Raw genomic sequence first — 15,791 nt, 5'->3', positions numbered from 1 at the left:
AAGTTTTGTTTGTAGCTGCATACATTAACAATGAAGGCCCCTGGGCAATGTTACTATTAAAATTGCCTATAATAAGAATTGTATGGTAAATAAAAGAAATTTTTGTGTTCTTTTTTCATTACTTTATTGACTTCCACAATTTGTCAGCAGCCTCTGAAATTGTGGGAGCTATTTCTACCACATCCTAAGTAATTTCCTTTAATAATAACATCAACTGCAGGCTGTGATTATACTTAAATTTTCTCTTACATCTCATTCATTAAGCTTGATTTTTGATGATAAAGAAATAATGAAAAATGTATACTTAATTATGAGCTATGAAAATGTTTTTCTGTCTGTCCATGAGCTACTTTATGTGAAGATTCGAAATCACAGCACTGCCAGCTATGTTTTTTAGGTTTCATTTGTAACTTTCATTGTTATGTTTTGTACACATGATAAGGAGAAACTTTACAGGCCTGTCATAAAAATACTGTTGATAACCATAACATTTTGTTCTAATTATGTTCATACATGTTGTGTAATAACATACCGTATTTACTTGAATCTAAGCTGCACTTGAATCTAAGCCGCACCTGAAAAATAAGACTCAAAATCAAGGGGAAAAACTTCCCAAATCTAAGCCGCACCTGAAATTTGAGACTCGAAATTCAAGGGGAAAGGGCAGTTTTAGACCGCACCTCCAAATCGAAACAAAGCTAGTCCATTGTAGCGTGATACACAATTTAGGTCGAGTGGATGAAGATACAGCTACAGTAGTTGGTTCAAGCTGTAAGCTTAGCATTTAAGCTTTACCAGGTAGCCATTGTTATGCATCAGATGCTTCGTCTGTATTTATACGAGTACCCTTCCTTTTTCACATGCTTTGTCTGGTTTGAATCGATTGCTTATTTTGCTTTGATGTGATAAGAGCCATTCTCTTTGTTATAATGCTTCGTCTGTATTTATACGGGTACCCTTCCTTTTTCACGTGCTTTGTCTGGTTTGAATCGATTGCTTATTTTGCTTTGATGTGATAAGAGCCATTCTCTTTGTTATAGGTGTTTACAACACTCTAAACTGAAAATGCACTATTGTACCTTGTCATGCGTTGTTTGTCGCATTCTGATAATGAGTGTTTACGACCTGTCGCCACTTGCGGTACGGCTTACTTTTGTGCGTGCTACCGCTGCTTACAATAAAAAAAGAGAGGAATTTTCTCATTAGTGAAACAATGACAAGAGACTGCTATTTGTTGTTACTTACACTGCTGCTTTCTGTGATAATGATCAACAAAAACCAAATAATAGACTGCTTATGATAGATGTTCTGAACGAGAGTTTAGCAAAAATGTTTCTCCGTTTGAAAATCTTTGCAGACGCCTCTTTAGTACATTAATTCTGCACAGAAATTAGTCATCTTAGATTTAAAAATCTAGTCAGTTCTCGTGCTTCATTTTTGACTGTATCACTATTCAGCATAAGAATAATACGAATATAAACATGACGTGGTATGTATATTCTTCCGCGTTTGCTGTTATCTCACTCTAGTTTCGTAGTTGATTAGGCAGATAGGATTTAAATGAGATAGCAGTAAACACGAAAGAGTACGTGGCATAATGTTTACATTCGTATTATTCTTATAGTGAAGAGAATACGGCATGCGATTCATGATTCATAAAAGTTCCTATTAGCAACTGTCTCTTGTCACAGGTAGGAAAAAATTCAGAACGTAGAGTTGGCCATGTTGACATACATCACAAACAGCCTTGCCAGTCGGATTTTTGTAGTAGATTTTTAGTGGCGAGTTCAAATGCAGTGTGTGTTGTTGTTGTCTTCAGTCCGTAGACTGGCTTGATGCAGCTCTCCACACTTTTCTATCCTGTGCAACACTTATAAAATAAGAATGAAAATCACTTAGAAATTAAACAATGAAATTTAAAACAAAATTTTATTAGGTTTGTAATATATCTTATATGAAATGTTTAAAATCTCAGTCATGATTCTGAATTGCTATCACTCGATACTTTGTTGCTCATTTCTTCATACAGAGCATCGTCCTCCATACTATCTAGTGCATTGGATATCGAACATTTTTTAAATGCTTGTTGCACAGTCTGATTTGGAATACACTTCCATGCATCATAAAACCATTGATGCACTTTTGACAAACTTGCACGTTTTACACGTCCTGTTGGTGTCAGTTGTCTGTCGCTTTTCGAAAGCCAGTCTGTGTACATGCGTTTAAGCTTTCCCTTTAATGGTTTATTCAGACAGACATCAAGTGATTTCAGAATTGAAGTCATCCCACCTGGAATTACTGCCAAGTCCGTTTTGCTTTCCTCTAATTTTCATTTTACTACAGGTGTTGTATGGCCTGCGTACCCATCTAATACCAACAGAATGCATAAACCAAGCATTGTGCCAGGACAAAGATTCCACACACGCCCAATCCATTCCAGCACCATGTCCTCCGAAAACCACCCAGTTTCATTTGCTCATACAATTACAGTTTTTAGAAACACTTCCAATTTCAGTAAAGTCTTTTGCTTGAAAACTATGAATGGGGGTAATTTATGTCCATCTGCTGTGCAAGCAAGCATGACGAACATCCGCTGTTTTTCACCCCCCTGATGTAAGAACACTTATGTCTTTCCTTTCTTTCCTTTGGCATCAACCGTATAATTTGACGACATGTGAAAATATACAAGAGTTTGGTCAGCATTTCCTATCTGACCAAGAAAGTATTGCTTTTCTGTGCGCTGCCTAATTATGAAGCGCTGAAATTCCACAAGTTTTTCTTCATAATTTTTCGGCAGCTTCTGTGCAACTGAAGTTCACCTCCAAAGTGAAAAACCCCAGAACTTCATAAACATATCAATCCAGCTGCGACTAGCCTTAAAATTTTCGATTTTTTGCTCTCTGGCAATTTCATGTGCCTTAATGTTTAAAATTTCGGCATTCACGCGCAGGAATTTCTGACGCTATTCCTTAACAAATTCATTTAAAATCACTTCTAGTGCATGATATCGGTCACACTTTGGCCCACTAAATGCTTTCCTGCTACTTGAACATTCAAATAATTTGTCTCTCTGCAGTCACCATCGCCTGACGTTGCTCTCATCAATCCCGTATTGCAGACCTGCAGCATGATTAGAACTTTTTTCCGCAAAAGAAATAACTCCCCACTTGAATTTGGCACCTTAATGAAAGTTCTTCACAAAACTCTACGAAGCAATAGGTGCCGCTATGTGAAATCTTAATGAGCCCCCCAGCGTATCAACTCGTGAAACAATCCTAAAGCCTTGTGCATTGTTGGTATTTTTGTGTAAAGAAATTTATTTCTGTTGCTACGAATATTTGAAAGGCTACTACACTCGAAGATGTAGCATATGGAATTTCAATGTACTTTGTTGGATAATGTATGAAAATGCAGTAGTTGAAACTTGGGGTGGAGAAAAAGCTTGTCTTCTAGCCCTTTTTTTTTTTTTTTTTTTTTTTTTTTTTTTTTTTTTTTTTTTTTTTTTTTTTTTAAAACTGACATAGAGGTTTTGGCGCCAGTATTTATCTTTGTGCCTGCAAAGTATGCCTGTGTAGCGCTACATATATTCAACAGCAGAAGTTAGTTGTGGCGGCACCTACCAACATTTTTCAGAACTTCCACTTACTTTGCACTCGATTCTAAGCCGCAGGCGGTTTTTTGGATAACAAAAATCAGAAAAAAGTGTGGCTTAGATTCGAGTAAATATGGTAAATAAAATGTCAGCTTTATCTGAATAATAGTTTTGTTATGGGACTTTTTAACTTTGTGGTTATTGATGATGATGATGATATAGTACTGTATGTGTGGAAGATAAACAATGGAAGGAGTAAAGGTAACAGTTCCTGTATAGTTGAGGCATTAAGCGGTAGACAGGAGTATAATTAAGTTGGAATCTATTGAATAATGTCTTTCCTCAGAACCAACAGACATTCTGTGTTTTTGTTACTGTGTTGTCTAAAATCTTAACTGTGCATTCTGTCATGTTTATGTGTCTGTCTATCACTAGTGCCCTAACTATGCAGTGTGAGTGGTTTACACCATCTGTTGTTCATGTTTAGTCCATTTCATTCAAACGCATAAAGAGGAACTACGTAGTGTCATAAAATTCATATTGAAAATGTTGTTGACACTGGAAATTCACCCAACTATCATTTATGGAGGGTCTGCTTCTTTGTTTTCAATAGTTAGAAATTGGGTTACTGAATCGGATGTGCCATACTTATTTCGAGGATGACCTACAAGCAAGATGTCAGGGAATTGGGTGATATGTGAATAAAGGTGTCTGAAACGGTTGGTGACATAGGCATATCAGCAGAAGAAGAGTATACCATATTTTTCACTAAGAATTAGTGAATTTCACATTTCTTGGATGTTAACGAAAAGCAGATGCAGAAACAAATGTGAAAACAACCTGGCACGGCATATGAGCTGCACTCATCGCTGCCAAAAGTGCTGATGATTCTCTATGTTTGCTTTCACCATCAATTGAACTTCACACTGTATTAATCTGGGGTTTGTCTTCCACCCTATGAGCAGTCTTTGCTTCGGCACATTGCACCTACATATAGTAAAAATAGAATTGAAAAGATCTGTAGAAACATCAGAGGAATGCCACCTGACATCCAGTGTGTGTGTGTGTGTGTGTGAGAGAGAGTGAGAGAGAGAGAGAGAGAGAGAGAGAGAGAGAGAATATTCCGTACTAGTTAGCTCTGAAGGAGGACATTGTCTGAAAGCTTGGTAACAATTTCAATTTTCTTTATGTCCCTATCAGCTGTTCAGCACCTCAGCTATATGAAGGGTTTTTACTTTTATGCCTTCCATGATTTGTATTCCACAAAGTACTTTCCAGAAGTAGTCATCCAAAGTATTTCACAGAACACTATTAAAGATATACACAAAGCTGCAAAAAAAAAAAAAAAAAAAACTGTAGAAGACTGGGAGAAATTGTTTGCACACATTGAGAGTATTGAAAAATAACATTGGTATTGTGATGCTTTATGTTGTCACATCCAGTAAATAGTAAGAACGTATGTATTACTGCCAGCGGCACCTGGTAAGAAGCATTATTGACTAGTGATACATTTGTTCCTATGACAAGCATGTGACATGTGCTTATATTTCCCCAGTGTCAATAGTGATTTGCAATGAAGTGTAACTGCAGTCCACTGTCAAAGTTGTGCAAGGATGCTGCTTGGAATACCAAAGTCGAGTGCGCATGGACACACACACACACACACACACGAATGCGTGCATGTGCACTCACTCACTCTTAGGCCAACTGGGCACATCAGTGGTGGTCAGTAAGCATTTGCTTGGAGACACAACACTCCATGGATTTCAATCAGTCGAAGGTACTGATGCAAACCTTAGGATTCCATTATTTAACATAATCAGTTGAAGTCAATATCATGGAAAACATTATTAGCCATGACTCAGGGTGCCACCTCAGTGTATTTATTTATTATAATACCTATCCTGTAGATAAATTTTGGTAATGCATGGATGTGGAATGAGTCAAACAGAATCACAAATGCAGATTAAGAATACAAATTAGAAAATAATAATAATAAATGACTATAAGTAAGTTCTAATTAAACTTACAAACAGGTGTTTCGGTAATATATGAGAATTATATCTTAACAGTTATTTATAAAAGTAAAAAAAATGATCTTAACTTAGAGAACACAAATTAATGTAATTAAAGCAGCAGGGTAAATTAAAGCAGTAATACACAGAAATTATTTTATGTTACTATGATAAAGAATTCATTTAGAGAGTAAAAACTTTTTCCGAGCAAGAACTCCTTTAGGTTGTTTTTAAATAGTATATTATTACATCATAGACATGTAATACTACTTGAAAGTGGGTTGAAGATTTTTGTGCTTATGTATTTTACATCTTTTTGCACCAGAGATTTTTTTGTGTTTTCCCCAAGTTACAGTACATAGCACATTTCCTTCTTGTTATGATGATGGGATGACATTCATTTCATATTGAAGGTGACTGTGAAGCATGAAAGAGATATTTGAGGTTGTGGCTCGTAGCCTTATTTGCTTAAAAAGATTACAACATAAGGTTCTTGGAGGCAACAAATAAGTAAATGGAGGTAGCCAAAGTAGCAGATTTTGAGGCACTGATGTCCTCAATTTTGGGAGTTATTCTGATGGCAAATGTTGCTGAGCTAAGCCTTTTCAGGATTTGGTGGATGTGGCATTCCCAGTTAAGAGTGCTATCTATGTAGACGCCTAAGAATTTCAAGCAGTGTACCCTCTGTGTCTGCTGGCTCTCATGTGCAATGTTTATCTTCTGTGGGCTTTTGTGGCCAGAATGGAAATGAATGTTATTGGTCTTGGTGAAGTTTACTGATACAGCATTTACTGTAAACCAGTTCAGAACATCTGCAAGTAATTGGTTGGCATTTAACTCTAGGTCGGTGGATGTTTTATTGTCTGTCACAATATTTGTGTCATTTGCAAACATTGTAAAGTTGCTTGCTTTGTTTGAGGACAGTGGTAGGTCGTTTATACTCTCATGTTGTGTGTCAGAATGATTCACAGAAGGCTGTAGGACAAGACAAGATGGGTCACATCGCACCACCCAGCCCACCCTCGAGAAGATAGACACCTCATCCAAATGGTATTGCATGTCAGATCTGCTTCCTTTCCAGCTCTGGCGCAACCATGGGAAAGTTTAACACGTCGTACACTATCAGGGGTGACAGTCCATTACTGTTTATTATGGCGTAGGTTACATGCACATCGCTGTCTCCTCCACCTACCTTTGACTAACATGCAGAAACGTGCTAGATGGCAGTGTTGTATTGAACAATGCTGCTGGGGAAAGGAATGGCATCAGATAGTGTTTTGGATGAGTCCAGGCTCTGTTTTTTGGAAAATGATGGCCGCTTTTTGGTTTGCTGCAGTTAGGGGGAGCGACATCTCAGTGATTGCATTCGTGCAAGACATACAGAGCCAACTCGAGGCCTTATGGTGTGGGATGATATCGGGTACAACTCCAAGTCACTGTTGGTGCGTGTCCAGGGCACTGTGACCAGTTTGACCTATGTGATTGATATCCTGTGATCCGTAGCCGTACCCTTTCCACATTTCACCTTATCCCACACATTTTTGATTGGCGACCCAGTGCCAACAACCACAGATGAACTTTGGAACCAGGTGAATGCAGCATGGGTGGCTATAAAACAGGACGCCATTTGCACTTTATACTTGTTGATGCCATCACGTGTGGAACAAGTTATCGGGGCCCATAGAGAACCCTGTGCTTACTAGGCAACAGGATACGTGCTGAATCGAGGTGACAAAATGCTAATCATTTCTTTAGAACATGCTAATGTATATGTCGTGTGAATGTGAACTTCCTATTTCTAGTCTTTCTCAAGGTGTTCTGTTTTTTCTGAACGTGAGTGTATATATGAGAAGTAGAAGGGGACCAAGGACAGAACCTTGTGGTCCATAATGTACTGTTCCCCAGTCAGACTCGTCCCATCCTACCTGCTTGTTTTTACCATCTAACACTGTTTTCTGTTGCCTGTCCTGTAGATAGGATTTGAGCCAGTTGCCCATTTGTTGTCAGTTTCCGTAGTCTAGTGCGACCAGATTTCCAAAATAAAAATATGGGACCCAAATTAGAAGTTGAAATGAATCAACATTTTGTGGAACCTTTTTGTTAATGCTATGTCTGTATACTAGATTTGTGTCAAACTACTTGGTTTATGCTACAACTATGTAGATCATCGTACCATTTTCCTCAAATTCACATACCATTTTCCTCAAATTCACATTAAACAAACTGTCAAAATACCGTGCATTACTAATTGAGTAAATATTTTATTGTTTTATTTTTGTCACATGCAAACACAATCTATCACTTTAATACATGGTAAACAAGGCAGATGAAGCATTTTATGTGTAGGAATTTGCACACACATTACTGATTGGCAGTGGGCAGAGCTATCCATTCCAACTTTCCCAGCACACCAGAGGAGGATGATTGTTTGTGTGATGCACAATGTTCAGGCCGACCAGGCCTGTCACAACAGACAGTGGACCTTGTGAGGGGTGTGACTATATGAAGTCCTAACATCCCTCAGCCAGCAGTGTGGAAAATCCTGTGTAAGTGATTGAGAGTGAATTTGCAGCTCCTGCAAACCATAAGCCATGACAACAAATTGCACCCTCTGCAGTTTTGCATTGATACGCAGAACCATCTTGAAAATGACAATTTTACAAGAAAATTAATCTTCAGTGATGAAGCCACTTTTAATCTTTTGGGAAAGGTCAACTGACATAACACCACATATTAGGGACAGACAATCCACATGCAACTGTCAATCATTCCCAGAATTCTGAGAAAGTTAATTTGTTCTGTGTTGTGTCCAGCAAGACAGTTTATGTATTTTTCTTCTCTTGGAGGACAGCCTTTGGTATCACCTATCTTGAAATGCTGCAGTTGTGGCTAATGCCACATCTTGAAACTGATAGCAGGGATTTCAGGTTTCAACAAGACGGTGTCCCTTCACATTTCCACAATTGCGTATGAGATTACCTGAACGAGATGTTACCACATTGAAGGATAAATCATGTTGAGGCTGTTGATCTGGCACTACTCCAGTGGCCACTGTCATTCCTGAACTTGATGCTTTGAATTATTTTTTCTTTGTGGGATTACATCAAGGATAGCATTTATATTCCACGTCGACCATAGAACTTTGGAGATTTGCTACACCACTTCGCAGCAGTTCACACTGTCACTGCGGGGTCGAATGTGGGCAGAATTGGTCTGATTAGATGTGTGCTGTGTGAAGAAGTGTAGACACACCCGGAACATTTATAAACATTCACATACTGTACCATTTGTTACGTTGTACTTGACGATTGTATGTACTGATTTTTTGAAATGTTTTATGGATTTAATAATTACCCTAAATTGATGAATCACATTAACTTTGTACTGTTTACTGATAAAGATTCAATTACATTTTCTCTTTGTACTTGGCCAACTACCCTTCATTATGGGTTATTTTTGTATTTAAATGTAATCTAAGATGGAGAGATTGTGCACTATGTTGATAAGACTGAAATATTTTGTTTTTGTTTCAGGGAGAGATTAATGTTCCAGATTCTGTATTAGAAGAGAAACCAAAGCCATCCACTAGGCATCAAGAGAAACCATCACAGACATTACATGATATCTCGTTCCTGGATATTAAAAGTGCCCCTACCAGCAGTCAAGATGAATTCAACTATTTCCAGGATATGGAGCCAGTAATATCGAAGCCACCTGTTGCACAGATAGATCAGGACATTGAACATGGTATGCAGACTCATGGGGTTACTTCCAGGCTCTTTGCTGTTGATACTTCAGAGCATGATAAGTGGTTGGCCGAAAGTGACGGTTGGGGTGATGACATAGTTGACTGGGACAACAATGAAAGTCACAAAGATGACCTAGAAAATACAATTGTGACTTAGTTACAAAACAAATGAAAACATAGTTTTGTAAATGTATGTTGTGCTACAAATAAAACCTCCAGATGTAATGACTGCCATTTGTTTAAAAAAATTCATGAAGTATGATTTGTTCATTGCAGAAGTGGTTGCTTGTGTTACAACATGATAGTATTTCCTAATTGTTTGGCAATGTAATAACAACTTCCTTGTGTGAATTTGAGATATATGAAAATAATATTTTTGAACAACATAGCTAAAACAAAGAAATTGGTTTTGAGAGAACTACTGCTTATTGTGAGAATGTTGTGTCAACATTTTCTTTAATTATTTTATGAAGTGTTCCAGGCAGTGCATTAATAAGTGTCTGTAAACAGCCAAAAGTGATCCAGTGCCTTATTATTAAGTGATTGTATGTCTTTCTTAAAGGTGTGAACTACATCTGTTAAACAGAGATAAAAACACATCATTACTACAAAAAAGTTAAATGTCATTCTTTGATTAGCGTACTGTGAATTTAAACAAAATTTTGAAATAATCTTAAGGAAAGTCTCCAACATTATAAGTTATTGGATTTGTAGTTATGGTACAAGAACAGTCTAGTGAAGAGGATAGTTCATGGTGCATTGAAGATGGTAATATCAGTATAATTATGCCAATTGATACATCTGTAATGTGTTGTTATTGCAGAGGTCAGAAGATTAAGACTAAGCACAAATGTTAGTACAGTTCCAACTTATTTAGGTGGTGGTGTGACTATTTGGTCAGATGTAAATTGCCAGAACTTGTACAGATACTATATAATAGCTTCAGTTTTGATGGTGAATGTAAATAAAAACCCTCCCACATCCACTTGTGTAATGTTGCCTCTCAAGTCCCAAAAGAAATGCATAAGGCTATAGCCTCATTTGTGACCAAGCAAGGTGGCAGGTTAGCTGATTCAGTGGACACATTATGGGGAGGCTTTGGATTCAAATCCACCTATTGCACTACCTCTAATGACCACACTCTACACAGAATGCCAAACCTCAAGCTCTCTTTTATTTTCAACCTTGTGGTATGTCCATTGACTGAAACCACTGTGTTACCTACTATCTCCCATGATCAGTGTGATCTTTTTTTCCTCCCATTTCTTGATATTTCAGTAATTATTGACTGAAGATGAATCGCAAAAAGTAATGTACAGAATTGGGATTAATGACATAAAAATTGAGTTAACAACAATGAGGCCAATCATATTTGCAGTGGATCATATTTGCAGTGGCATTGTGCAGCAACAACAACTCAATCAACAAGAAGCGATACTAGTAGTACAACTAAATTATACAGCATGACCCACCATTTGGTGTGTGGTGTTACCACTATCATTTCACTGTTTCCTGTTGCATTCATGTCTGGTTTGTTGGAAGACTGCTTTTATGAGCTTGAATTCTCTAATTTTACTGTTGCAGTCATTTCAGAAGATATTTGTGGGAGGAATTTACATATTTCTCGACTCTTCACGGAACAAGCATTCTCACAACTTCAAGAGTAAACATCTCCCTCAGGCGTACCCAACAGCGACATCATCAAAATGCCCTTGCATTTATCAAAAGAAACGAGTGTGGAGATAAACAAAATTGTTGTACACTCGTGCACTTGAAATGACTATACAGTCACTCAGTGTCACATGCTCTAAAACCAATTAGGAGAGAAAGTAGCTATACATAAAACTACCACACAGGAGAGCTAAGAGAAAACACAGGGAAATGTGACTGGCTGACACTTACAAAAAAAAACTTGGGTGAACCAGTCACCCTGTTGACACAGTAAAAACATCTCCCTAAAATCTTGTTAAAAATGGACAATTCACAAAAGTTTCAAACTTTAACCACATTTGTTGGAATATTGCTTAAAATAAGGGGCAGATCTGTCGGCAAACCCGCCACAGTTCTTGTTGGCAAATAAAATGCAGTCCAATAAAATTTGGCGCACAGTGATCTGCACACAACAAGCACCACACATTGGAGGGTCCTCTTGTCAGAGTAAGGATCCATCAGTCACGGGACTGTGGCCTATGTGAAGATGAGTAAGAAGGACCTTGTCCCTTTGTCGTTGCTGGAAGTATGTCGTCGCCGAGTTGTGGGCTTTACTACACGGAGCTTGTTGTCAGTCACTTCCAGCCACTCGTCTTCACATCAACACAAGATCTTTTACCTAAACAGCGAAGTGATAGCACGCAGGGAGATGGTACACTGAAATACCTGGGGATCCTTACACAGTTCCATGGGAGCATGATCCACACTTTTGTTCCCCACAATTCCCATGTGCCCAGGTACCTGGCAGAAAGACACCTCATTTCCAAGTTATTTTAGTTGGAGGAGGGCATCCTGGGTATTCTGGATGACTTTATCTGCTGGGTACAAATGTTTGAGAAATTAAAGGCGCTCAGACAAGAAATTTAGCACTTTAAGAACTAGACCCACCTGTAAAGACAGCTACATAGTTGCAGTGCACTTATAAAATGTCTGTAAATGTCGAATTACAAACAAGCAGGAGTGCAATCTCTCCTGTACTGCTTGAAATGTAAAATGACACTGGGCCTCAGCAGTAACCAGGGTAGTAGACAGTTAAAATCCTGGATTTGGGGTTGCACTTGCTCAACACCGAGTGACTTGAGCACGTGCTGCACGTGGATTCCAAATGGCAGTGTGGCTCGTGGACGGTTGAAGAAAAGGCATTCCAGAGGTGAGATTAGATTAGTACTTGTTCCATAGATCATGAATACAACACTTTGTAATGATGTGGTATGTGCCAGGTTAATGAAAGGTGTCTATACAAAATATTACATGACACTTTTTTGAAATTACCCGCTTACTATATCCAAAAATTCATCTAATGAGTAGAAGGAGTTGCCATTAAGAAATTCTTTTGATTTCCTTTTAAATGCTACATGGCTATCTGTCAGACTTCTGATGCTATTAGGTAAGTGACCAAAGACTTTTGTGGCAGCATAATATATCCCCTTCTGTCGCAAAGTTAGATTTAACCTTGAGTAGTGAAGATCATCCTTTCTCCTAGTGTTGTAGCCATGTACACTGCTATTACTTTTGAATTCGTTCGGATTGTTAATAAATAAAGATTCCAAAAGATGATACAAAAGTTCTACTCGGCAATTTTATTGCCCAAATTGGTAGAGAGAAAATCCACCAAAAAACCGTAGGCAAATATCCTGCACATAAATTTACCAATAAAAATGGTACAAGGCTCGTCGAACTATGTAAGCAGAATAACCTGAAGATAATGTCAACATCTCTAAGAAAATGTCCAAGAAAACAAAAGACACGGAGATCTCCTATACAACAAATTGGCGAGTTTCAAATAGATCATGTGGCGATTTCATACCCAGTACAAAAAGAAATTTACGACGTCCAAGTACGCACAGGAGCAAACATTGATTCAGACCATTACCTAACTAGAATTAAAATCAAGTTTACAGCACGAAGAAGTCATCAGAAGAAAACAGAAATACAGAAATATGACACCAAGAAGATTAAAGAATCTAAAGTAAAAGAAGAATGGGAGAAGGAAAAGGCAAACACATGGGAAGAATTTCATTCTAAAATCACGCGAATAGCTAAGGAAACTATTCCCTTGAAAAAGATATTCAAACACCCTTGGTGGGATTCAGACTGTGAAAATGCATTGGAAAGGAGAAAAAAGGCATTTCAAGAATATAACAGTAAAAAAACACAAGAAAGTCTACATTTATTTAACGAGGTTAGAAAACAGGTTTCAAAATCCATTAGGCAAGCAAAAAGGAAGTACACAAAGGCACAACTGGATGCCATAGAAGAAAATTTCCAAAACTATAATACAAGAGACTTCTACAGAACTTTCGCAGATAAAATACGAGGATATATCCCTCAAAATTTATGTTTCAGAAAACCTGATGGTAAATTAGCCCTAACAAACCAGGAAAACTGTCAAGTATTGGCTCAATATTTTTCTAACCTACTAAATTGCCCAGAACCTAGTTTAAAGTTTCCCAAAGAAATCAGTGCCAATGCTCAACCGGATTCATTACCACCAACACAGGAAGAAATCAAATGTCACATTAAAAACTTAAAAAATAATAGAACATCTGGCGAAGATGGCATTGTTGCAGAGCTATTAAAAAACCTAGGACCAAAGACGTTGCAAGAGCTCACAAAAATAATAACAAAAATATGGGAAACAGAAAAATTACCAGAGGATTGGAAATGTGCCCTTATTCACCCGCTACATAAAAAAGGAGACAGAACAAATGTCAATAACTACAAGGGAATCTCACTTTTACAAGTCACGTACAAAATTCTCTCAACATGCCTGCTGAAAAGAACACAAGAGCAGCTGGAACGCCAAATTGGTGATTATCAAGCAGGCTTCCGCCCCGGTCGCTCATGCATAGAACAAATATTTAATTTAAAGACAATATTAAAACACAAAGCAATTAGAAATGCCCCCATAATTTGTACATTTGTAGATTTTAAGAAAGCCTATGACTCAATTGACCGGCAATCTTTGTTTAACATTTTAGAGGAACTTGGACTTGACTCCAAAACACTAAGGCTTATCAAAGAATCACTGACAGACACTGTATCTAAAGTTAAATTCAGGGGAGAAATCTCTGAACCTTTTCTCATAAAAACTGGAGTACGTCAAGGTGACGGGCTATCTCCACTTCTGTTTAATATAGTCCTGGATAAAGTCATTAAGGAATGGGAAAAAGAATTAAAAAATCAATCCCACTGGAAACCAATCCATCTTGGTAGAACCAAAGACAACGTGGAGATATCTTGTTTAGCATTCGCGGACGACTTGGCCATACTTGCAGATGATGAAGAAATCGCCACCAAACAAATAGAGATCCTTAAGGAATGCGCGGATAAAGTAGGTTTACAAATTTCGTTTCAAAAGACAGAATTTTTCTGTACGAAATTCCATATACACAGTTTGAACACAAAATATGGAAAAATAAATAGAGTAAAACATTTTAAATACCTAGGTGAAATTTTGGAGCCAACCGGAGGAGAGAAAGTTGCACAGAAGATCAGACAACAGAAAATGAAGAGAGCATATGGTATGACACATGAAATATACAATAAAAAATGCATCTCCTCGAACACAAAAATCAGACACTACTGCGCAGTAATTAAGCCAGCAGCACTATATGCTAGTGAAACGCTCACACTCCACACAAAATGTGATTTAGAAAAAATACTAAAAGAAGAACGCAAAATTATGAGAAAGATTTTAGGTCCAAAATTAACAGAAGAAGGATACCGGATACAATCAAGAAGAACCACAGAAACTATATCAAACCTGGCAGCAGACATAAGAAGGCGAAGATTAAAATTTTATGGACATGTCACTAGACTTCCCCCCACACGACTCACCAACAGAATTCTCACTTACATAGAAAAAGTCAAATCAACAACACCATGGATTAGCCAAGTAAAATTAGATTTACAAAAAGCAAATATTGAACTTAAAGATGTCAAAGATAGAAAAACTTTTAGAAATAAGGTGGAAAAGTGGATTGTATTGTCGGAGAAGGAAGCACTAAAGAGACCAGGAACAAAATGGACAGAAGAAAGAAAAAGAAAACATGGAGAACGAATGAAAGAAGTATGGAAGAAACGACGTCAGAAAGCTTTGCGTGATCCTTCTGGGTCCATTCGCGATAAGTAAGTAAGTATATATGGTTATAATAGAGGGAAACATTCCACGTAGGAAATATATATCTAAAAACAAAGATGATGTGACTTACCAAATGAAAGTGCTGGCAGGTCGACAGACACACAAACAAACACAAACATACACACAAAATTCAAGCTTTCGCAACAAACTGTTGCCTCATCAGGAAAGAGGGAAGGAGAGGGTAAGTCTTTCCGCTCCCGGGATTGGAATGACTCCTTACCCTCTCCCTTAAAACCCACTTCCTTTCGTCTTTCCCTCTCCTTCCCTCTTTCCTGATGAGGCAACAGTTTGTTGCGAAAGCTTGAATTTTGTGTGTATGTTTGTGTTTGTTTGTGTGTCTGTCGACCTGCCAGCACTTTCATTTGGTAAGTCACATCATCTTTGTGAGGGAAACATTCCCTCTTTCCTGATGAGGCAACACTTTGTTGCGAAAGCTTGAATTTTGTGTGTATGTATGTGTCTGTTTGTGTTTCTATCGACCTGCCAGCGCTTTCATATGGTAAGTCACATCATCTTTGTTTATATATATACTATGTGACTTACCAAATGAAAGTGCTGGCAGGTCGACAGACACACAAACAA

General features: G+C 37.8%; 1 protein-coding gene across 3 annotated transcripts in view; it reads left to right on the top strand.

The window, feature by feature from the left end:
• Positions 1-9,584, top strand: part of LOC124555638 (protein-associating with the carboxyl-terminal domain of ezrin) — a 76,630-nt gene extending 67,046 nt beyond the window's left edge. For all 3 annotated transcript variants that reach the window (XM_047129617.1, XM_047129618.1, XM_047129616.1), the window contains exon 11: positions 9,141-9,584. In XM_047129617.1, the coding sequence (XP_046985573.1) occupies positions 9,141-9,512 (372 nt within the window). In that variant the 3' untranslated portion in view covers positions 9,513-9,584. The remainder of the gene's footprint in view (positions 1-9,140) is intronic.
• The last annotated feature ends 6,207 nt before the right edge of the window (positions 9,585-15,791 follow it).

The sequence above is a fragment of the Schistocerca americana genome, chromosome X (assembly GCF_021461395.2).
Source record: "Schistocerca americana isolate TAMUIC-IGC-003095 chromosome X, iqSchAmer2.1, whole genome shotgun sequence".
Lineage (NCBI taxonomy): Eukaryota > Metazoa > Arthropoda > Insecta > Orthoptera > Acrididae > Schistocerca > Schistocerca americana.
This window is presented reverse-complemented; position numbering and strand designations above follow the sequence as displayed.